Raw genomic sequence first — 23,982 nt, forward strand, 5'->3', positions numbered from 1 at the left:
CCTGGCATGGTGAGTAGATGTCACTAGGGAGAAACAGTTGCTCGAATAACCAAACCAAGCCCACATAGGACTTTATAGCTTATTACCAGCATCTTGAATTGGAAACAAATCAAACTGGTAACCAAGGCAGCTCATGGAACAAAGTGTAATGCACGCAGATCTCAGTGCGCATACAACTGCTGGCATTGCTAAATTTTGCACAAAATTAAGCTTTTGAATACTTTTCAAAGGGAGCTCCATGTAGAGTGCATTGCAGTAATCCATACAGTGGATCAAGTGATATACACATCAAGTGACCAGGGCATGAGTGACTAAGCACAGAGCCTCCTGATCTAGGAATGGGTGCAAGTGGTGCATAACCTGAAGGCAAAGACCCTTCTGGCTACAACCGCTACCTGTTCTTTGAGAAAGAGTTGCGAGTCCAGAAGGACTTCCAGATTGAGCACCAGGTCAGTCTGGGAAAGTGCAACCCCATTCAGAACCAAAGATGGCAGATCCAGTTGGCCCCCAAACTCTTACCCTTAGAATGGATGAGAGAGGTGAGCAGGAAATCTTTGGATAGTTTGGACACCCCCCCCCCCCCAAAAAAAAGTCTCTCCTAGCATGACCCAGCTCTCCAGATCTTGAAAGATGACTGGGAATCACAGGAAAATAACTGCTCTCCAAAAGGATACAGGCTCAGGAGGCACATTTTAGGGGACTGTTTTGTTATGGCATGAGAAAGTCCCCTAAAGCAGGGGTCTCCAACCTTGGCAACTTGTGGACTTCAACTCCTTCAAAGCTGGCTGAGGAATTCTGGGAGTTGAAGTCTTAAAGTTGCCGAGGTTGGAGAGACCTGCCCTAAAGCATCTGGCAAACTGTTCCCAGGCAGAGAGGTTTCCAAAGAGAGCCTCTCCTATGCAACCGTATTTAATCAAAGGGAAACATGGAAGAAGTCAGAAGCCTTTTGTAATTCCATAATGGGTCAATAGGATTATGGGTTTTGCTGGACGTCATAGAAGGAGCATCGCCCTCGAGCAGACGAAGCGGCCATCAGATTCGCCAAAGAGGTTGCCAGCACATTCAGCAAACACTGAAGATAAATGCTCAGACCAAGAACAAATCAGAACCTGGCCAGGAGGAGGGATGAGAAAGGTTTGCCTCTGACCATCCAAACACAAACCCCAAATCTCCCTCCAAAGATCTTCTCTGCAATGAGCCTGTGCTGACTTTATTCAGTTAATACATGACTTGATGCGTGACAGGTTTGCCAAGTTCTGAAGGTATTGAATTTATCTGGAAACGTGTCTGTCATATTGCTGCCTTCTCTTATTTCCCTTTATTTCCTTTCCCAACACATTCACTTTTATATCTCTATGTGGTTTTAGGAGGTTGTGTCTCATTAGAGCCTTCCTTGTACATACTGTAAGACTGCACTGTCACAAAGCTACTGCTGTAGATCAGGATTCGCACAACATTGGTGGCGCAGCGGACTAAATAAATAAATTTCTTGAGGTTGTAATTCTGGGCTTGAGGCAGGAAACTCCAAAATTGCTCCCTGTCTCTTTTTCTAAACAAGGACTGAAGGACAAATCTTGGGTGAAAGGCTAAGGCCTTTCCCTCCCTCTCTCGACTAAAGTTTATAGGTAGAAGAAAGCTTTAAATTGATGCAAAATTTTATAACAATAAAATTACTGAAACAAAATTTTGGAGAATTGAATCAGAAAATAGACATAATATCAATAATGATATTTGCTTCTATGGATAGACTGGGTCCAAAATATGTTTTTGAAGAAGTGACAGATGTAGAACAAATGGTATCTGAGAAGATAGAATTGGCATTGAAAGTAGATTTCAGAAATTGACAGACCAAGAGATGTCCTGGAAAAGGATCTTTCACTGGCTCTGCAGAAGAAATTGATTATTGATTTAAAATTCAAAAGGTGATAAACCAACAGAGTGACCTGGACAATTTTCCTGTTGGCTTTATAAAAGAGGATTGTTAAAGTCTTAAACAGCTAAATGAAGTAATGAAATCAAATCTTCAATATCTGAATGAATAAACATTAAGTAAAAGGAAGGAATATAAAGTTGGTTTATTTGCTTTGAGGTGAAGAGATAAATATTGTAAAGAGATGACTAGTCACTAAATTTGTTTATAGTTGTGTGGAAAGTTGGAGATCATTTCTGTATATATTTCTTTTTTCTTTATTCCTACTTTTCCTTCTCTTCTATTTTCTTGCACTTTCTGTTCTCTTTTTGTTTAGTTTGACACACACATACACACACACAAACGTATGTATGTATGTATGTATGTATGTATGTATGTATGTATGTATATTCTATTTTTCTGTCTGTTTTTATGATGATTCTCTTGACTGAAAGAGGCTTGCATGTGCTATAGCCCCAAAATATTTTATCATACCACTCGTTCCTTTACCCCTTGTTCCACAACAGACACTGAACTTCATTGCTGGTTATTGTGTCCTAAACATGTCTGTCTTCACAGAGAAGGGAGCATCTGTGAGAATCCAACCCAGGATTTTGCTTCTGTTTTCACTGGAGGCCTCATGGATTGAGTTGAGGTTCCATGAATGCAAACCCTGTGCTCTCTAATGCCCTCTGCGTTGGCAGGATGGTGAGGGACCAGCAGGTTCTGTTATACCAACCGCAGAACTATTCTGAATTCTTGCATGCTATTTCTTTCCCAAACACCAAGAACTGTTCCATTTGCCAATGAATTCATCAGTTGGTTCCCCAGATGAAAGTTTCCTGTAATTGAACTGACTGCAGATGGAGAGAAGTATGTTCAGCGTTTTAATTGCTCAGCCTGTTTGGTTCAGATTAATATTCTAGAAGGAAGGAAATTGATCTTAGCCACCCCGCCATCTCGTTCCCTTTGGATCTTCTTGTCAGCACTTAGGGATACTAATCCTGGCTTTTGTGGACAAACCCCTCCTGGTAGAACAGAGCTTCATCTAATCCCTGAGACTTCACTTTCAAGTTAGTAACAGGCAGCCCAGCCTGTGCCAAATCAAAGCCCTTCCAGACAACTACAAGATTGTCTGTTATCTGTCTGTCTTCCTTCCTGCTGCTTTCTCTGAGACAAAAGTATCATTTTTTTTCTGAGCCAGTAGCCCCAGGCACAGCTTGAATGAAGGGCCTGGACATTTTGACCCTCCCTCTTTCTGTGGGACAGATCTTAGGTGACTTTGTGTCTAAGGAATCCATTGTGCCAAGCTGCCATTCAACCATGCTTCTCCCTGGAGCAAATAGAAATTAGCGGCCAGCTTCTATTGAGGGTTGCATTGAGTTTAAACAAACACATGAACTCTGGCTGATAGGTGATGGATGAAGAGATAATGACAGATAGATGAAAGGAAGGAAGGAAGGAAGGAAGGAAGGAAGGAAGGAGAGAGAGAGAGAGAGAGAGAGAAAGAAAAAGAAAGAAAGAAAGAAAGAAAGAAAGAAAGAAAGAAAGAAAGAAAGAAAGAAAGAAAGAAAGAAAGAAGGAAAGAAAGAAAGAAAGAAAGAGGGTAGATAAGATGTGGGCATATATTTTTCCAAAGAAAGAAAATCTTTCCCCAAATACTGCATGGGCTCTGCCTGCTGACAGGCCGCCCCATGTCCTGGCCCAATTGAGGCCACAATCCTTGTGCACGGGAGGATTTGCAGTGGGTTCTTTGCCCTCATCCTTGTCTGACCCTGCCTTTGCGGAGGAACTGGCAGCTCTTGGGCACATTTTTAAGAGTTTCTTGCAGGAGTTTTTCTTTTTAAAATATCTCTGTAGTTGGCTTGCAGTGTGCTGAGTGGGTGTTTTTTGGCTCCTGATTAAGTACATGGAAGCTGGGATTTTTTTTAAAAAAATATATATATATATACTGTAAGTAGCTAAGATTTTTGATCTCTTGGCAGAAGAACATATTCCCAAAGAGAAAGAAATATTGTTGCTGGGGGGGGGATCATGATGAGGGAGTCATTTTCATAAAAGCCAGTAAGAACATAATGTCAAGGAAGTTAGATTTCTGAGTTTAATCTGTTCTTTTCAGTAGTTTCTAGGTTACCTTAATTTATTTCTGCTAAATATAGAAGCATATTAATTAGAAAGCTGCTCACTTCAAGAGGCTTCAGTTGATTGCAAAGGAGATAAACTCATTTTACTTTCCCAATTCGCCCATTAATTATGAAAAGGCCTAAAGACATGGGTCACTTTCCCCAACTGCTTTTCAGAAACAGCTTTTCCTCCCTCAGTTTTTAATGCAAAGGAGACAGTCATAATGGTCAGTGGTTATTTTCTCCATCTTATCAAGAAGGGCTAAATCAGGGGTGAAATCCAGCAGGTTCTGACAGGTTCTGGAGAATCAGGAGTGGAAATTTTGAGTAGTTCAGAGAACTGGCAAATGCTACCTCTGGCTGGCCCCAGAGTGGGGTGGGAATTGAGATTTCGCAATATCCTTCCCCCAGGAGTGGGAGGGAATGGGGATTTTGCAGGATCCTTCCCCTGGAGTGGGGTGGGAATGGAGATTTTGCAGTATCCTTCCCCTGCCACACCCACCAAGCCACACCCACCAAGCCACGCCCACAGAACTGGTAGTAAAAAAAAATGGATTTTACCACTGGGCTAAATATTTACCTGCCATGATTTGCATAAAATTGCGGGCATAGAATCTGGCAGCTGAGATATAGAGTTGGTGCCCACAAATGGCCTGGCCCTCCAAGGGCGTAGGACTACAAATCCTATACTCCACATAGCATGGAGATAGGGGAAGGTCAAGCCAACTCAGTCCAGCGTCACTTTGTTGTTTTTAACCATTTAGTCGTGTCCAACTCTTTAAAGGCAAGTGCTCTCCATGACGCTATCATGTCAAGCACAGCTTCTTTCAGCTGCTGGATGTTTATCTTTGCATCAGATCTGATGGGATCAAGCCAGTGAGTTCTTTCTTTGCCCCATCATCTTGTTCCACCAACTGTTCCTAGCATCGTTGCCTTCTGCAATGAATGGATGAGTGGAAACGCATGACACAGCCAAAGTAAACCAAACCCAGTCTTACAATTTTAGTTTTTGGTGATATTTATGGTTTTATATGATTTAACACCTCTCCATTAGTTACTCTGTCTGTCCATGGTATATGCAGTAATTTACCCCAGCACCACAGTTCAAAAGCGTCAATTCTTCTTGGATCAGCCATTCTTAGTGTTGTGGTCTGCCAGCAGCCCGCGGAGCTGGCAGCGGAGTTGGACAGCAATGAGGCTGAGGAAGAACATGGGCCAGTCCTGGAGGCTGGGGAAGGCCTGGATGAGGGCTCTGTGTTGGAGGCAGAGATGGGGTCAGGGTCAATGGGGAGTGATGTGCGGACTGCAGAGCTTCCAGAGGCTGATAGTAGAGAGGCAGAGGAACAGGAGGAGCCTGTTCCTAGTGCATGTATGAGAAGAGCTGCCAGAAGGCAAGAGCAGCTCAAGCAAAAAGGACGACTCAGGAGTAAGGCCAAGAGATGATTGGCCCCTCCCATAAGGCTTAAAAGACCAGCAACAGCTCTTGGGCTCTTTGTCGGAAAACAACGTTGATAAACTCGGTTCTTATCTTGCTCGGTGTCCTCTGCTTCTGAACTTTTGCCAAGAGAAGCCTTTGGCAGCTTGCCTAATTATACCAAGGTTGCTGGTAAGACTTTATGAAGACTTTGTTTGATTTAGTTCGGACTACGCTGAGAATGAGTTAATTCTCTTGCCTGTTCTAATCAAGTCTGTTTGTTTTCAAACTGTTTGCGTCGATTACTACCTACTTGGGCCTGGGTCACTACACTTAGTGTCCAACTTTCACACCCCCATACATCATTATAGGGAAGACTGTTGCTCTAACTAGCCTGCTTTTTGTATTTATACCAATATCTCTGCTTTTCCAGATCTTATTCATGTTAATCCCTGCAGTGCGGTCAAAGGTTACCCTGTATTTGAGATAGGGGCTGTTCCAGGTGCTTGAAAGTGTCTTTTTTTCTGGATGTTATAACTTTGGAATCGGGTCATAAGTAGCTTTTGGAAATCCATTGTAACTTCTAACAGTGCTAAGTGACCAAGGATAAGTTATGTTATATTGACAATCATTCTCTGACTATTCTGGGACATGAGTAGCTGCTTAAAGTGACCTGAAGAACATCACACTGCAAACTGCCTGGTGCCTGGAGGCCGTGCGGATCTGGATGGGGAGGAACAGGCTCAGGCTCAACCCATCCAAGACCGAGTGGCTGTGGTTTCCGACGTCCCGATATAGTCAGTTGACGCCATCGCTGACTATTGGGGGCGAATCGCTGGCCCCCACGGAGAGGGCTCGCAACTTGGGCATCCTCCTGGACTCACGGCTGTCTTTAGAAGAGCACTTGACGGCCGTGACCGGGAGGATCTTTCATCAGGTTCGCCTGATCCGCCAGTTGCATCCCTTTCTGGATCGGGACACCCTACACACAGTCACTCATGCCCTCATCACCTCCCGCCTGGACTATTGTAACACTCTCTACATGGGGCTCCCCTTGAGGAGCACTTGGAGGCTCCAACTGGCACAGAGTGCGGCCGCGCGGGTGATTATGGGAGCAACATGGCGCTCCCGTGTGACACCTCTCCTGTGCGAGCTGCACTGGCTCCCGGTGGTCTTCCGGGTGCGCTTCAAGGTTTTGGTTACCACCTTTAGAGCGCTCCATGGCTTAGGACCTGGCTACTTACGGGACCGCCTACTACCACAAACAGCCTCCCACCGGCCGGTACGCTCTCATAGAGAGGGGCTCCTCCAGGTGCCGTCAGCCAAGCAGTGTTGACTGGCGGCCCCCAGGGGGAGGGCCTTCTCTGTGGGGGCACCTACTATCTGGAACGAGCTCCCCCCGGAGATACGGAGGATCCCGGATCTGCGCACTTTCCGCCATGCTTTGAAGACACTCCTATTCCAGCAGGCCGGCCTGGCCTAATTTTTCCCCTTCTTTTAAATTTTTAAACTCAAATTTTAATTTGTTTTAAATTATTGGGAGTTTTAAATTGTCTCGGGCAAAAAATATTTAATTAGGTTTTAATCATGTTTTAACTTTCGTATTTATGTGTTTTATTTCGTGCCTGTTCACCGTCCTGAGTCCTTTGGGAGTAGGGCGGTATACAAATTTAATAAAATGAAAATGAAATGAAAAATGAAATTTATCAAGGGATCTTTTATGAAAGGCCCTTTTCCACCACATCTTCTCTACAGTCGTCATCCCAGCGTTTTTTGCCCAGCGTTCAGGCAGGGACTAGCTTCGGCTGGCTATTATGTGCTGCCCACCCCCACTTCGTATGTTTCATCCCCTCCACAAAAAAATATTTGCAGAAGGTAAAACAAAAGTAATTTCTCCCCCAGACTGAAAACTGAGATGAACTAGGTTCTGTTCCAATAATGAAAATACTTTAGCAATACTTACTTGTTCCAGTGGAATGACGAGGAAAGAGCCCCCACCAGCACTTTCCGTTACTATGGCAAGGAATCTGGTATTAACTGCACAGAAATGGTTGTCATGGACATTCCTGGTAATTGGAATCCCATCAAAGCAGTGCTCTCGATTGGCTACTTTGCCGTAGACGTTTCGAAACTTGGAACTGCGATATTGTGGCCGCCATGACATCTGCCAAGGAAACACACGTTGTGTGAGCAATGCTATTGTGTACAAATAGAATCTCACCACTGTACTCTCCTTTGGATGGAAGAGCCCCGGAGGAAAACCTTCCAACCGAAGCAGATAAAAAGAACCAGTGAGTTTGGGCCAAAACATTCTGTTTCCCACAACTCTCAGGCAGAAAATCCAGAGTTCAGAGACATTTCAGTTGGGCTAAGCAAGAGGCCACCTAGGAACATTCCTGCCCTCCTGACATTGAAGTTTTGGCAATTTAAAACAATAAAAAACAGCATCCCAAAGAGAAAAAACATCCTTCCAACCCACCAGAAGTGTCTCAACCCAAAGTCCCTGCTCACCTTAGATAAGTATTTAGGAAAATGCCACTTCAAGGGGTTTAAGGGCCTCAAATACTCCTGGGTATCTGCAGGAAACCAAAGCTAACAAAGCAATTCCAGACTTGTCTCCAAGACAGCAGCTCTGGCCCTCATAAAGGAAGACTCGGAGTTCTGAGTGTATTTTGATATTTATGTTCCACTTCTCTTTATAAAAGAAAAGTCAAAATGACCTACTTGAAAAGGTCCAGTCATGAACCTCAATATCACAATAATACTATATAATAACATTAAAACCTAGAATATCATAATTTGGCCTAAGGCATTAAGAAAGATTTCAGCCCATACTGAAAGCTTCATGGAAATCATATTTTTCATCCACCTGCAAAAACTTAAGAGAAGAGAATTCTGGGCCTAAACATCTTAGGGAGTAACTTTCATGAGATGGGTAGGAAGCACCCCTGGCCAAATGTATAAACACTCTATTTTTGGAAGAGGTAGGAGCTCTCTGAGCACAAGGAAAGGGTCATGGGAGAGAAAACAGGCCTCCTAATATCTTTATGCCAGACTCTTTGATGTTGGAAAGATCTGCAATTGGAGATGTGTTTGGAAAGAGACTGGAAGGCAGTGCAGATAAAACAGGGCTGGCATAACACAATCCACAGAGGACTCCATGAGCCAAGGCAGTCTCTCACTTGCTATCAACTGAAATGTTTAAATGCTTCTTGAAGCGAACGCTATAAAGAGTGTTACAGGGATCTAATCAGGAGAGGATTAGGATCTTTACATCCATAGATATGCACCAACTGCTTCCTTATCTGATGCAGAAGGACCCACCTTCAGTCATTCATGCCCTCAGCACCACCTGGCTGAACTACTGCAATATACTTTACATAGGATTGCTCTTGAAGACTATAGGGAAACTGCAACTGGGCCAGAATGAGCAGCCCACGTATTTGCCAACTCCCAGTGATAGGAGCCCGAACACTGATTTTGTGGGTCCTTCATCCAGACGTGGGTTTCAGCAGGTTCTGACCAGTTCTGGAGAACCGGTAGCAGAAATTTTGAGTAGTTCAGAGAACCGGTAGTAAAAATTCTGACTGGCCCCGCCCCCACCTATTCTCTGCCTCCCAAGTCCCAGCTGATTGGGAGGAAATGTAACCTTCCCCTGGAGTGGGGTGGGAATGGGGATTTTGAGGTATCCTTCTCCCTGCCACGCCCACCAAGCCACGCCCACAGAACCGGTAGTAAAAAAATTTGAAACCCACCACTGCCTTTATCAGTTACTGGATCTAATTTAAGGGACTAACTTGGCACCTGTGGATACCTGCAGGACCAACTTCTCCCATCAGAACCAGCCTGATCCTTTAGGTTAGTGCTTCTCAACCTTGGCAACTCTAAGATGCATGGACGTCAACTCCCAGAAGATGAGTGGGGATTTCTGGGACTTGAAGTCCATGCATCTTAAAATTGCCAAGGTTGAGAAACAGTGCTTAAAGTCTTTTAGGGAAGTACTCCCGATGGTTCCATGCTTTCTGGGAGCTGAGGATTAGGGAGCACATTTCTGTGGTGGTGCTGTTTTGCTCTGAAATGGCTTCCCCTCATTCGGACGGGCATTTTCTTTATTCTTGATGTAATATATTGTAGCACTTTTATTATTGTATTTACCTTCATATTCATATTGTTATTTATTTTTGTATTTTGCTGATGTCTTAACTGTTACCGGCAACTCCAGATCCACCTCCCAGCTTGCCAGCCATGCAGTGATGGAGCTGGAATTGCTGTCACGAGATCCTCCTGCTCCCAACAGGGCTGCAACTGGCACATCAGCTGCGCAAGGTCCTCACTGTCACAGCCTCTACCTGCCCTTCCAGAAGGACAACTTCACTGAAGTTAAGAAGGCTTTCAGGGTGGGAGCCGAGCCATTCTCTATCTCGGAACCCGAGGATTAAAAATCTTGGGCCTTTGGAGCCCCTGTCATGGTAAAGCTTGCCTTAGACAGGAAGCGAGAGTTTATTATTTTGTCTCCAGTAAGACTAGAACGCAACAGAAGATCAAGAAATAAATCAAATGGCTAAATTACACGACCCTGTCTCCATGCTTTACCACGAAACCTTTTCAAGGAATGCAAACAACCTGCTATTTATTTGTTTATTAGATTTTTTCCCATCTTATTACTCTATAAGTAACTCAAGGTACCGAACATATCCAACACACATTTCTCCTCCTCTTTCCCCCACAACAACCACCATATAAGGAGGGTTAGGCTGACAGAGAGTGAGTGGCCCAGAGTATTTTAGCACCAGCTCCTTAAAACACCAAGTCTCCTTTGAGTGGAGCTTTGTGTCCTCTGACAGCATGGATACCACCACATGGCTTCCACAATGGTCCATTTCCAACCACTGAGCCCTGGTGGTGCAGTGGTTAGAAGGCAGCATTGCAGGCTAACTCTGCCCACAGCCAGAAGTTCAATCCTGATCAGCTCAAGGTTGACTCAGCCTTCCATCCTTCCGAGGTCGATAAAATGAGGATCCAGATTGTGGGGGGCAATATGCTAACTCTGTAAACCACTTAGAGAGGGCTGTAAAAGCATTATGAAGTGGTATATAAGTCTATTGCTATTGCTACACAATGTATAGTGGTTTTTCTCTTTTTCTGGGATGCTTCTAACATTTGAGCTGAGGTGGCGCAGTGGTTAGAGTGCAGTACTGCAGGCTACTTCAGCTGACTGCTAGCTGCAGTTTGGCAGTTCAAATCTCACTGGCTCAAGGTTGACTCAGCCTTCCATCCTTCCGAGGTGGGTAAAATGAGGACCCAGACTGTTGGGGGAAATAGTCTGACTCTGTAAACTGCTTACAGAGGGCTGTAAAAGCACCGTGAAGCGGTATATAAGTCTAAGGGCTATTGCTACTGCTTTTTCAATTTCCCACTCAAGCCTATAGCCTCAAGGTTTCCTGGTGGCTTCTACATCCATGCATGGAGTAAAGGCAAGGTCCCAGCCTCTAAGTGCTCTTTCACACTTCCTCTTTTGGAAAAGGGTCCAGTTAACAAGCAAAAGTTGCTTTAAGGTACAGAAAAAGATCAATTTTGCGAAAAGGCCTCAAAGTGACATTTAGAAAGAAACATCTAGGCATTTTTTCCCCTTATGGACCAAGCACAACTTTTTACGAACGCTGGTTGCAGTTCCTCTGCCGATAGTCAGTCTTCCCAAATCCCAAATAATATTAAAATTATTCATTTCAGAATCCAAACTCATGTTTGTTTAACAGTCTTTTTTTTCACTACTGAGCAAAAACAACCCTTTTACACCACACTAAGTGAAGAGTTTTAATGCTCTCCACCCAGTGAGGTGTAAAACCTTAACACCTTAAGACTCCACCTTGGACAGTTTGGAAAGGGGGAAGAAAGAATGAGATGAAGGACAGAACAGGAAAAAAAGTTCCAGGGCATGTTTGTGATATGGTTAAGTAGGGACATGACCTAAATCAACCAATATAACCACTCAGCCTAAACAACTGATTTGCAAGGATGCTTTTATTCCCCCCCCTCTCCCCCTCTCTCCCCTCTCTCTCTCTCACACACACATCCCTCAGCCAAATCCTTCTGCTCTTAAGCAGCAGAACAAATCCAAGAGAATGTGCAATTTGGGGGGATTGGCATGGTGCACCCTTGATCCTCTGGGCTTCCTGTGAACCATACTAATCCTTTGTTCTGGAAATACAAGCAGAAGCTATCTGGCTGTTGCCCTGGTTTCTCTTGAAGGCTCTTTGTGGTGACCAAAGCCAGCAGGAGCAGGAAGTGCTTTGAAGGACGCTGGGAGAGGTGGGTCTCTTCCATGGGATGAATGGCTCCTTCAGGGGCCAAGAGGAAGAAAATTCATGCAGCACAAAAACAGCCCTTGGGGTCACATGAGCATCTCAAGACAGAGAGAGCTCTCGCACACTAAGCCAAGGGTCACAATTCCCACACACTAAAACAAAAGAGGAAAAAGGAGGACCAGCTCCATCCAAGACTGTCCACCAAGCCCAAAACACCTCCGCTCTGCCACTTTCTGCAAACCTCAAAAGCCTGCTCCTGAATTCAGGAGATTATATCATTTAAAGCGAGGCTCGAAGGAAGGAAGGAAGGAAGGAAGGAAGGAAGGAAGGAAGGAAGGAAGTTAAATTTCATTTGTTGCTGAAGGCCAAAATATCAATATATTACAATAGGAGGAAAGTTGTCAGCTTGAAAACAGTCAGATGCTATCTAAGAAAAGAGTCACTCCAGGTGCAAGAGATTTGGGTGCTTGTCTCAGGAGTAGATTCTGTGAATCAACAAATATGTTTCCATCAACTAGCCCAGAATCTTAGCAAAGAATTTCCACTTTTTTATTGTGCTCTAAAATCAACTCTGATCACTATGACTTCTACAGAGATTACAGTATACTTCATTCACAGTACTGCAATTAACCACTATTCTCTTATTTACATTTACATTTTGCTTCCCCCCCTGAGAATCAAGATGTCTTCCATGATTTATTCCCACACAAAGGCTAAGGAAGAGAGGAACCTAAGGCTGCCCAGAAACCTTTCCATTTTAGGGGGTGGACTTGAACCTGAGTCTTCCTCCTGCAACAAATTTACGCCCAGAACTCCTGAATCTCTCTTAATTCCTAGACTGGTGCTCTTCCTATGATTCAGAAGTGACCTTGCTCCAAAATGTGGGTGACGGTCTGCCAGAGAGATCAGGGGTGAAATCCAGCAGGTTCTGACAGGTTCTGGAGAACCGGTAGAGGAAATTTTGAGTAGTTCGGAGAACCGGCAAATGCCACCTCTGGCCGGCCCCAGAATGGGGTGGGAATGGAGATTTTGCAGTATCCTTCCCCTGCCACACCCACCAAGCCATGCCCACAGAACTGGTAGTAAAAAAATTTGGATTTCACAACTGAGAGAGATGCAATCAAGCATTGTGCGGCAGCTGCCAAAAAAGCCAACACAGTTCTAGGCTGCATAAACTGAGGGATAGAATCAAGATCATGTGAAATATTAATACCACTTTATAATGCCTTGGTAAGACCACACCTAGAGTACTGCATCCAGTTTTGGTCACCATGATGTAAAAAAGATATGGAGATTCTAGAAAGAGTGCAGAGAAGAGCAACGAAGAGGATTAGGGGACTGGAGGCTAAAACATATGAAGAACAGTTGCAGGAACTGGGTATGTCTAGTTTAATGAAAAGAAGGACTAGGGGAGACATGATAGCAGGGTTCCAGTATTTGAGGGGCTGCCACAAAGAGGGACTCAAGCTATTCTCCAAAGCTCCTGAGGGCAGGACAAGAAACAGTGGTTGAAAACTAATCAAGGAGAGAAGCAAGGTAGGACTAAGGAGAAATTTCCTGACAGTTAGACCAATTAATCAGTGGAACAACTTGCCTCCAGAAGTTGTAAATGCTCCAGCGCTGGAAGAGATTGGACAATCATTTGTCTGAAATGGTATAGGTTCTCCTGCTTGAGCAGAGGGCTGGACTAGAAGACCTTCAAGGTCTCTTCCAGATTCCATTCCATTCCATTCCTTATCATTTTTACATTTTAAAATTCGAAGCAACCATTTCTTTCAATGTCGGCCTTTTGAATCCTTTGAAGCTTTGGGATCTCGCCTGTCCCTTCATGAGGCTGACAGAAGGAGATCATTTCCAGGGAAAGTGAACTGCACCATCCTGAAGTAGTTCTGTTTCTCACGTGATTGGCTAAATTCAGCACCATGAATGATGCATTTATACACTGGCACATCCTCATTCAGCAACATTTCAATATCAAAAGCCGCTCCTGCTGTCTTGCATATGAAATGGTTTGATTTGTGTCAGCTTCTTTTGTTCAGCTGCTAGTTGCAGTCGGGAATCGTTCGTGTTGCAATTGTTCGGCACGAATCATATTCTAAATAAATGAAGGAGGATCAGAAGGAGGTTTTCCAAAGAAGAGTCTGGATCAGCTGAGTCATGGGGTTGCTTGAGGGCATTCTGCTGCAAGAATCTGAAATTCACTGACTGAATTCCAGTGAACCCTGGAGCAGCTGTGCTCCCAAGCTCCCCCTCTTTGTAGAATATGCTAAAGTAACTCTACTTATTCAGCACCTCCCCAAAGCTGATTTTTTAAAAAAGTAATATTATTGGAGCTAATTAGGATTTGGATGCCAGACCATCAAGAAATTCCCATGGTAAACTAGAGAGTTGAAACCCCCTTCATGGAGGCTGTGAAATTCTGTGTCGTTGCCCAGAAAGCAAGAAGGATGTAACAGAGTTGGATGGGAGCTTAGAGGCCATGAAGATTCAGCGAACCTGGAATCAGCACAGAGAAGGGAAAGGAAGCAGCAGGGCTGGGATTTTAGACTCAGAAGGAGAAAGTGAAAGTTCTGGAAATTTCAGTATGCAGGAAACTCATTTGTGGGGTGAGGGCTATCACATTTCAAATACCTGAACTGGGCTATATAGAAGAAAGTACAGAACTGTTTCATATCTTCCCAAAAGGCACAATAGGAAGTAATGGTGATCAAGGTATCTCCCCTGCCAGGTAAGTATATGGAAACAATGGTCTTCAGCGGCACAAAGGTTGAATGTTATGAAACAATGTTTAACAATAAGAGCAGCTACATAGCAGAGCCCATCCTGGTTGTGCTTGAGAAAAGCTGGACAGCCATCTCTTGGGGAGGTTTCAATCTGGATCCTTGCTTTTTATCCCTTCCAACCTTTTCATTCTTTTCTCTGGGACTAGAGAAGCCTCCTGTCTCATTGAATGGCTCTTCTTATGCCAAAAAGGAATTATTTCTATTTAATGTCACCCATTCCACTTCACTAAACTACCATATTTCCCATTGTGAATGAGACATGTTAATAGAAACAGGCACAATTCCCTCCATTTTTTGCCTCGATTCTTTGGGCAAGGAGTCTCCCATGCTTTACGCAAGGTCTGGTCTACAGGTCATGATGACTCCCAAAGAGCAATTGCCTGCCAAGAATGGCTGTGCATGATGTCAACTCTGAGCAGCAGCAGCCAGCCCGACACCAACCTGGGTGAGGAAAATTCCACTGAAGTCCTTGGAAGCTATCCATACCACAGACAATAACTCAACTGCATGATTAACTTCCTCTCCCAAAAGGGCCACGTGAGTCTCCATGTTCTTGGGGTGGAGACACAGGGCAAGGCCCACAGCCTGTCCTTAACATGTGTGCTCTGGCCCTGGAGGAATCAAGCAAGCCCATGTCAAGCCAAGCCTTGCAATCAGTAGGAGCTCTCCAAGGTCCTGCATATTCTGCCATCCCCTTGAGACTTCTAGTCCTGGGCAAAGTGAGAGCCTAAATTCTGACAAAAAAGGGACCTCTTTTTCCTTCCTGAAATAATTTCCTTTCATTAGACATTAGACATAGCTTTTGCACAGTTTCTTTTAAACAAGCCAACTGTTCAGTAATTCAACTTCCAATTACCTTCTGGGCCCAACAGAACAACTCAAGAAATATGATTCTAAAAGCCCAGTCCAGCACAATTCCACTGAAAAAGAAAAATAAGAAATGCAAGAAGAGACCAGCATGATTGCACAAGAAATTTCCTGCCAGTGAGAGCAATTAACCACTGGAGTGGCTTGCCTTCAGAAGTTGTGGGTGCTCCATCACTGGAGGAGAGCCATATGTCTGAAATAGTATAGGGTCTCCTGCTTGAGCAGAGGAGTTGGACTAGAACACCTTCAAGGTCCCTTCCAACTCTGTTATTCTGTTCTGTTATTCTGTCCTCTGTTTTGTCTACTCAAAAATCTTCATACGTGTCAGGAATTTCCTGGGGAAGATGGGAGAATTATGAACTACCCTTACTTCACCATCTCAGCAAACACATTCAAAGCTCTGGTGGCCAAAACCTAACCTGGCCATAAAGCCTCAACCCCTTTGCCCAGATCATAGGAATACAAGAGCAGCAATTGTGATGCAGATCGAATGATCTTCACAGCCAGCTGTCCTTTTTAGGAAGGTGTACAGGCCAATAAATAATTTCTGTTCATCCTTCAGGACCCATATTTATTGTTTTCCTTCTTTAAAAAAACCTTAATATAAATATGATGCCCTCCATCAACTTCAGCTGGAAACCTAGAATTAGTCTTGAGTTTAAACATCTACTGTCCTTTTTCTCAGCCAGGTCCTGCAATGCCTCCCTGCCTACTTGTAGTTTCAGCATATTGACTAAGGCTTAAGAAAGCAATCCCAGCAATCTTTGTTTCTTTGTTTATATTTCATATTTCTAAACCACACATCTCCTTCAAAAGATGATAAGGGCTCTGGAGGCTACACTGTACGATGAATGGTTGTGGGAACTAAGTAGGTCTGACAGTCTAGTCTAATGACGAGGACTGGGGTGACATGATAGCACTCTTTCAGTACTTGAGAAGAAGCAGCCAACCCCTTCTCCAAAGCACCCGAGGACAGGAGAAGAAGGAACGGGTGGAAGGCCATTAAAGACAATTCAACCTAGAGCTCAGAAGAAAGTTCCTGGTAGTGAGAACAATCAGTGGAATGGCCTTATTCTTTGTTGTTCTATGTTATCATCTGTAAATGACGTAGTAGGATGCAGGAATTGCCTGGGGCTTCCCAAATCATGAAATTTGGAAGTGGCAGAAACAATGCAGTCTTACTGGAATCAGTTTAGGCATAGGAGTAAAAATACAAAGGGATCTACAACCTCCAGAAAAGTTCTTAAGTGTCTACATTATTTAATTATTCATTGTGCAGATAAATGGCTTTCCAGCTGAACCTTCCTCCCCAATCCAGGAAATAATCAGCTATACAATTTCCAAGGCAGGAGAACATCCAGGCAATCCTTAGGTTTTGTTGAATTTAGGAAGCCCGTCATGGAATTAAATTGCTAATCATTTTTCATGGAACATCAATTTGTTGTGACTGATGTTTGAAATACTGACCACCCAATAAAGTGGGGGAGATGCTTGCAAATTCAAAGGGCAAATTCAGTAACTGTGTTAAGCAGATTGTACACATTTAGCCTACTGAATCACACAATGAGTCTTTATTCAGGGTTTGTTGCCTAAGCCACAACTGCTAGGATTGACATGTCACATTAAGACATAAACCATGGATGACAAACCACAATGCTAAGTTACCCAACAGACAAATCCAAACCCAAACAAACCATTACAAGCAACATGAGGACTATGTTTGAATCCAGCCTGAGCCTGGTTCCAAATTTCTGCATCTATAATGTTGTAGTGCATTCTCAAAATGATAAAATGGAAAGAAACCAGGAAGCTACTTGCAATGTAAAACAGATGCAATTAAAGCTCAATAACCAAAGCCCAGATCTTCAATTGAACAAACTCTCTTCTTTGCAACTATTCACTGGATAGACTGTTGAATGAGCAATCGATTGCATGGAAGAGTTCATTATTTTAAGTGCTCCTGAGCTGACAAAAATCAGAATAGTAATATAGAACCCAAGAAACTGCAAAGTCCTTGGGCTCAGACATGAGTTAACCTGGATTCCTGCTGGCAGTTTTCTTGGCAACAGTAAAGAAGCCTTTTGCCAGGATTTTCTTCTGGGGGAAAAATGCTTGAAAGCCCAGGCACCCAGCAATTGGAAGGGAGAAGGTGGACCTATCGGCGATCCGCCAGAACAGCTGGAATCCAGCTGATCTCCAGTTATGAAGACTCCTTCTCAGAGCATGCTAGAATGCCCATGTGGAGCCTTCCTTCCTTCCTTCCTTCCTTCCTTCCTTCCTTCCTTCCTTCCTTCCTTCCTTCCCTTTTCTTTCTGCACAAATTCTATTTTTCTGACTGAATAGCTTGGACAGGTTAGCCTCAGAGACCTACATGGTCAGTATATCTAAATGAGAAACGGTAAGCATGATATCTTCAAGCAGGTTGCATGGAAGAGCCCTAAAATATTTTTCTCCACAAGTCCTCTTGCTAGGCCAAATACCACCGTTTTTCTTTATTTGTTCCTTTGGCTTCGATTTCTTAATCGAACAGCCTTCCATTTGCCTCCGTACAATTTTAGACCACCTCTACACGTTTCAAATCTGAAGTTTCCCTATAGTCCAAATTTATTCTAATCTGGTACCATGATTGCCATAATTCTCAGTGAATGACCAGCCTGGTTGAGGAGGAAGGTGGGGACAGACAGACAGATAGCTGAGAAGGCTGTTTTGTGATCCCTTTGAGCCCACATGTCACTGGGACAGCAAACTCTGGGGTAACAGAATTGTGACGTGTACAGAGCATCAAAGTTATTATGATTAAAAATGATTTTAAAAATTACATAAAACATTTATATTTTAATACATTTAAAAATCTGCCCCAAACATTTTGAAATAAATTAAATCCAAGTAATGTCACCAGTTGATCTTACAAAATTGCTAACTGGAATGCTATCATTCCAGTAATACTAATAATGTAACAACTTACCAACCAATCATTGTAATAAATTGTCATAGAATAATAGTATTAGAAGGGACCTTGGAGGTCATCTAGTCCAACCTCTTGCTTGAGCAGGAGCCCCTATACCATTCCAGATAAGTGGCTGTCCAGCCTCTTTTGGAAAGCCTCCATTGATGGAGCACCCACAACCTCTGAAGGCAAGCTATCCCATTGGTTGACTGCTCTCACCGTTAGAAAATGTCTACCTTAGTTGTAGGTTGCTTCTGTCCTTGGTTAGTTTTGAACCAATTGGTGCTTTGGAAAATAGTTTGATTCCCCCTTGTCCTTACAGGAGCCCCTCAAATATTGGAACACTCCTATCATGTCTCCCCCACCCAGGTCTTCTTTTCATTAAAGTAGACATACCCAATTCCTGCAACCGTTGCTCTGTTTTGTTGCTCTTCTCTGCACTCTTTCCAGAGACTCAACATCTTTTCGTGTTTACCATACAAGGAAAATAACAATCAATAGTTGGATTCTACATCCTGTGTAAAGAACACTTCCTTCCAAGCACAAAGTATAAGCAGGTCTCTGTGCAGTGACACATGTCTCAGAAAGTTGGGGATTTCTGCAATACATTTTCTGAAGGCTGCAGAATGATATTTGGAAACCTACTTTGGAAATGCAGGCACAGGGCTGTGAGCAGGGCCTGAACTATGTGGGAGCAGCCAGTTTCCTTGGTGAAAACCTACGTCAGGCTTCTATGTGTTGCCAGGTACCTTCCCAAGTGCTTGTGAAGTACTTTGAAGAACCTTCTCCTCCGCAAACGGCTCCTGGGTTGAGGTCATCTGTGGAGGCTTTTTGTAATCTTCATTTGGCTTTGATTAAGAAGGAAGCCTATGCCAAATTGGTGAAAATACAGAAAATTTGCTTCTGAATGAAGTGGTAGGAATGGGATTTGCTATACACATTTTGTAGCAAATACAAAATATTTGCTACCAAACATTAGCAAATACAAAACATTTACTACAAAAGCAGCATATTTTCACCTTCTGAGTATATCTTTGAATTTCACAAACAGATACGGGGGGGGGGGATTTTGCTATATTAGTTAGTAGACAAAATACCACCTTAATTCTATTTCTAGCAGATAGAGAAAAGCAGTGCCTAATAGTGATGGGTCCAGTACCTTTTTCCGTCTAAAGCTACTTCAAAAAAACGCAGGATTTACAATTTTGCTCCAGCTGCCTGAAGTGCACCCAAGTGAACAGTGAACAATAGAATATTATCTGTGTGCAAGATCTGACTCACAACTCAAAGCCCATGAAGCCATGCTGTACAGGTAGTCCTCGACTTATGACCGTTTGCTTAGCGACCAAAATTACAATGGACCCCCCAAATGTACATAAAACCTGGTCCTGAAGTCCCGAAGGCCACCCCTGCTCCAAAGTCATACAACTGTATTTAGGGCACTGGCCAACCAGCCCTCATTGATGGCCATTTGCAGCATCTTGCAGCCACATGACCACGATTTACAACAATTTTGCCAAAAAACCCCAACGTTTACCACGCAAAAAAGATTATAAAATTGGCTCAATCATGATCTTCCTTACAAATGTCACAACTTTCAACTATAATGGATAGGCTCCATTACGGTTGTGAGTTCAGGACTAACTTGTAGAAGAGGGTTTTTTTAAGCCCTTTAGAGATGTTAAGATTCTATCCACTGTAATTCCCTATTTATGGTTAGAAATGTTGGGAACTGTGGTCCCAAGATAAATGAAGAACAGCAAATCAGAGCAGCAAAATTGCGATAAATAATTGCAATTTTAGTTCCACTGCCCATCCAACAGCTAAGGTGGGAGGGTTGCTGGAAAGACAGGGCAGAGGAATCCCAAAGGTGCTTTTCTTCAAGAGGCGACTGGACTTTCTGTTTTTTCTTTGACGACGTTTCGCTTCTCATCCAGGAAGCTTCTTCAGCTCAAAGAAAAACCAGAAAGTCCAGTTGCCTCTTGAAAAAAGCACCTTTGGGACAGCCATGACCTGGATGATGGAGAATCTCTGCAGACCTAGGAGAGAGGAAGAAAAGAATAAGCTAGAAGGAAATAAAAGAGTTGTTCATTTTCCATATAAAATGGAGGCTGGGGGTGAGAGGCAACCACTCCAGAGAGATCGACAAATGTCAAAGGTCTGATGAGCTCAAAGCACAATCCCCCAAAGCAGGATTTATTTATTTTTTTGTCCTGGTGGAAGAAAAGCCAGCAGCCGGTCATTCACCTTCTGGCCTCCCTGAGTGGAGCCTGGGAGAGTTGCATTCATAGCCATTATGAAAACAAAGCTGCTTCTGGGCTGTTTTGCTCCAGACTTTATACCATAAGCTGATCAGTCAGGGAAAAAGACTTTCGGGGCGGGGGGAGGGAGAGGGGGGGAGAGCACGTTCAAACTGGGTTTGACGTGGCGAGCAGGATCATTCCGGAAGGATTATCTCATTGCTGCTGAGGAGGGGCACCACAGCCATGATGCAACCGGACAGCTGATCTGCATCTATTGAATTCAGATCGCAGGCAGCCATTTGAGAGGAGAGCTGCAGGAAAAAGCGTGGAGCTGAGGGTTTTCCAGAATGCATGCGCACCCTCCAGAGTTTGTCAAATCTATCCTGCATCAGTCTCTCCTCACACGTGTGCAGCTCCACTAGTGGTGGGCGGGTGTGTTCACACACGAAGCTCCATTTGTGTGAGCGGTGGGTGCTCACACCTGCCACTTGTGCAAATGAGCTGTGCGCCTACCACTCACACAGAACCCTCCCCTCCCCACCCCACCAGGCCACCAAGCCAGAAAGGTTGGGGACCACTGAGTTGAAGTTATTTTAGCATAATAAAGGGAAGATGATCTCCTGAAAAGCAACATCCTTTGTTTATCAGCTCCACGTAGACGTTGCCCCCTCCAATTCTTCTCCCCACCCCCGCACATTCTTAGGAAACCAAAAGGGCAGGGGGCTGCATCCCAGACCTCCGCTCAAAGGCATCCACCAGGGAAGAGGATGACGTGTCAGGAAACTCTCTCTCATCGGTTTGCCTTCCAGGAGCCGGGCATTTTGTGACTCAGCATGCCCAGGGAAGTTATGAGTGCCCAGCCTGATGCGCTCAGTAACTCTGCAGGGATGGGGGTGGGGTGTGGTTCCCATCTGTAGAGTCAGCACTTGCCCCCAGATAGGAGCCACCAACCAGCCCCAAATGGTCACGGAGCAAGGCTGTTCTCCACAAAGGCCCCCAGGGTTGTGTGCAGCAGATGTCTACAATGGCATAAAGACCAACCGGCCCTCTGGGCAGAAAGGCTCCATTCATGCTGGCACGAAGCAGGCACCGAAGCCATGAATGGACAAACCGGCCCTTCAGTGGCTTCCAAGCATTTCTCCACAAGCACAGAAACAGGTCAGATGCGAGAGGCGGACTAGGAGGCCCTGGGGGTGTTGTTTCCAAGCAAAACCATAGAGCCATAGGAACCGAGTATTGTTTGACAGTCCTCGTGCCTTAAAAACAGAGGAGAAGGCCACCACTGTTCCTGAGCCTTGACTCTTCCTAGGAAACTCTGCCATTGTGAGTCCAACGGTTCTCTCTGTTTCACAAACAGTTGTGGGTCCCTGCTCTGTGTTTCGCTCCTATTTCCTGCTGCCATTTCTAGAAGGTGCCTCTGTGGGGATCAGTTCCTTGTTCCTCCTTACAGCATTTTCTCTGTCCCTCTTGGGGTATTTTGATTTCAGCGGAAGGATCAGCTTTGCTTTCCATTTCTTGAAATGACATCCTACAGCTACAGACCATTCAGGTCCCCAGGCCTAACTCTGTTGAAGTAAGTCTTATCACAGGCAAGCAGATTCTGATTTGAGTTTTTTTGTTCCTCCTGCACAGAACTAAAAAACCAACTGATACATTTCATTGTTATCAGTCTCCATCTAGTAAAAGTAATCTGTATTGTTGTTTACATGTGTTTGTACGTCTTGTTGAGTATCTCAATATTCAGCAAACTTACATAGAATACTAAACTCCTAAACTGGGTTTCTGGTCAAGATGGCAGTTGATGGGCAGCCAGGAGGAGAAACAGATTTAACTATTTCCTACAAAGTATATAATTCTGCAGATTATAAATCTGCAAATTGCAATGCTTTTTTACCATCTTGCGCTACAATTTTGAATTATAGATGGATGGTGTGAACAAATGGATCTTCTTAACAGATTGAATGCAATTGACATTTGTAGTTGTTGTTAAAATTCCTGGATTTGAGCTGACCATTGACCACAAGTGTAGCTTCAAGTCCTAACATACCCCTCTCAGAAAGTTAAGAAGTCCTTTCTTTGAAGACTGTTGATGATGAAGCAGCAGGAAGCTCTTTAAATAAATGTCTAGAAACAAGTAATCAACAGCATTTAATGCAAAGAGAAAGGTGACCAGAGTGAGAACTCTTGATTACTGAATCTAATACTTTCTTCCCTCCCTAGATAAGGAAATATCTCTCAATCTCTGTCTCTGTCTCTCCCCCACTCCTTCTCCCTCCCCCCCTCTCTCTTGGAAACTTAAAATCAGAACAGATTCAAACCTGCCTTCTTCACATCCGGTACATAAAAAACTGTTTTGATTTACTCTGTTCTTCCTCAGATGGTTGACCAAATCTGATGTGCATTACTCTTACAGTGTTTTACAGTGTATTACTATTACAGTATTACTACACTAATACTACCCTATCTGAAGGGAATGTTATTTTACTGGAAATTTCAAGGAGTTTTTGTAGGTTGTGGCTCATCTAAAACTAAATGCTCAACTTCCATTGCAGGCATTGCAAGAAACAGAAATATTCAGCAATCTCTGTTTATGAGGCAAGGTTGTGGAAAGGGCAGTTGTGGCCTTCCAAGCAAGCAGTGGCTCTAACCCTCACCCAGCCAGACTAATATGCTAATTCCACCATAGTCGAAGTCCAGTTGGTCCTCCCTCAGTCACAATTGTTTATCTGGGAAACTCTTCCCCACATTTCTCTCCCTCTCCCACCCATGACAGGTGTGGCCCTTTTACGATCTGTGAACTTCAACTCCCAGAATTCCTGCGCCAGCCATGAAGTTCACAGATCGCAAAAGGGCCACAGTTTCCCACCTCCCTCCTATGCTAACCAAGGGCCCTTTAATTTAATTTCTCAGATGTGCCTCACAACATATCCTTCACTTGGAGCTACCAGTGCCAAATACTGTGAAAGATCTTGAAATCAGGTGGTCCCAGCTGCCATGGGCAACTTTCACTGCCAGCTGCCTGAGACCCCCCGAGACAGCTCTCTACATACACTTTGACTTTGAAAGAAATATTGAGGTCACAGAGCTCTATAACTCTTGGCTTTTAGCTGCTTTTAATCTGAATTATTTCAGTCTGGATTAAGAGCTACAATCTGTTTCTTTTATTTGGTTCCTTTATTGGTTCCTGCTCCCAACTAATTTTGACTAGGCATCCACCGCTGTTGCCTTGACACTCAAAGCACTTGAACCAGGGCCAAGGAGCGGGATAATTGGAGCCTGACCTTTTACTAAACCTTTTCAACCTCCAAACATATTGGAACTGCAATGAATTGGAGTTCCTTTATGGAAAAGAGTTATTGTCAGAGAAATCCATTCCTAGAAAAGTAGACAA

The 23,982-nt window shown here is 43.9% G+C and overlaps 1 protein-coding gene across 2 annotated transcripts in view; it reads right to left on the minus strand.

The window, feature by feature from the left end:
• The window catches only part of CORO2B (coronin 2B), a 92,747-nt gene that overhangs the window by 43,379 nt on the left and 25,386 nt on the right, over positions 1–23,982 (minus strand). For both annotated transcript variants that reach the window (XM_070953386.1, XM_070953387.1), the window contains exon 2: positions 7,410–7,610. In XM_070953386.1, the coding sequence (XP_070809487.1) occupies positions 7,410–7,610 (201 nt within the window). The remainder of the gene's footprint in view (positions 1–7,409; positions 7,611–23,982) is intronic.

The sequence above is a fragment of the Pituophis catenifer genome, unplaced genomic scaffold (assembly GCF_029215685.1).
Source record: "Pituophis catenifer annectens isolate HBS135680 unplaced genomic scaffold, rPitCat1.0.hap2 SCAF_14, whole genome shotgun sequence".
Classification (NCBI taxonomy): Eukaryota; Metazoa; Chordata; class Lepidosauria; order Squamata; family Colubridae; genus Pituophis; species Pituophis catenifer.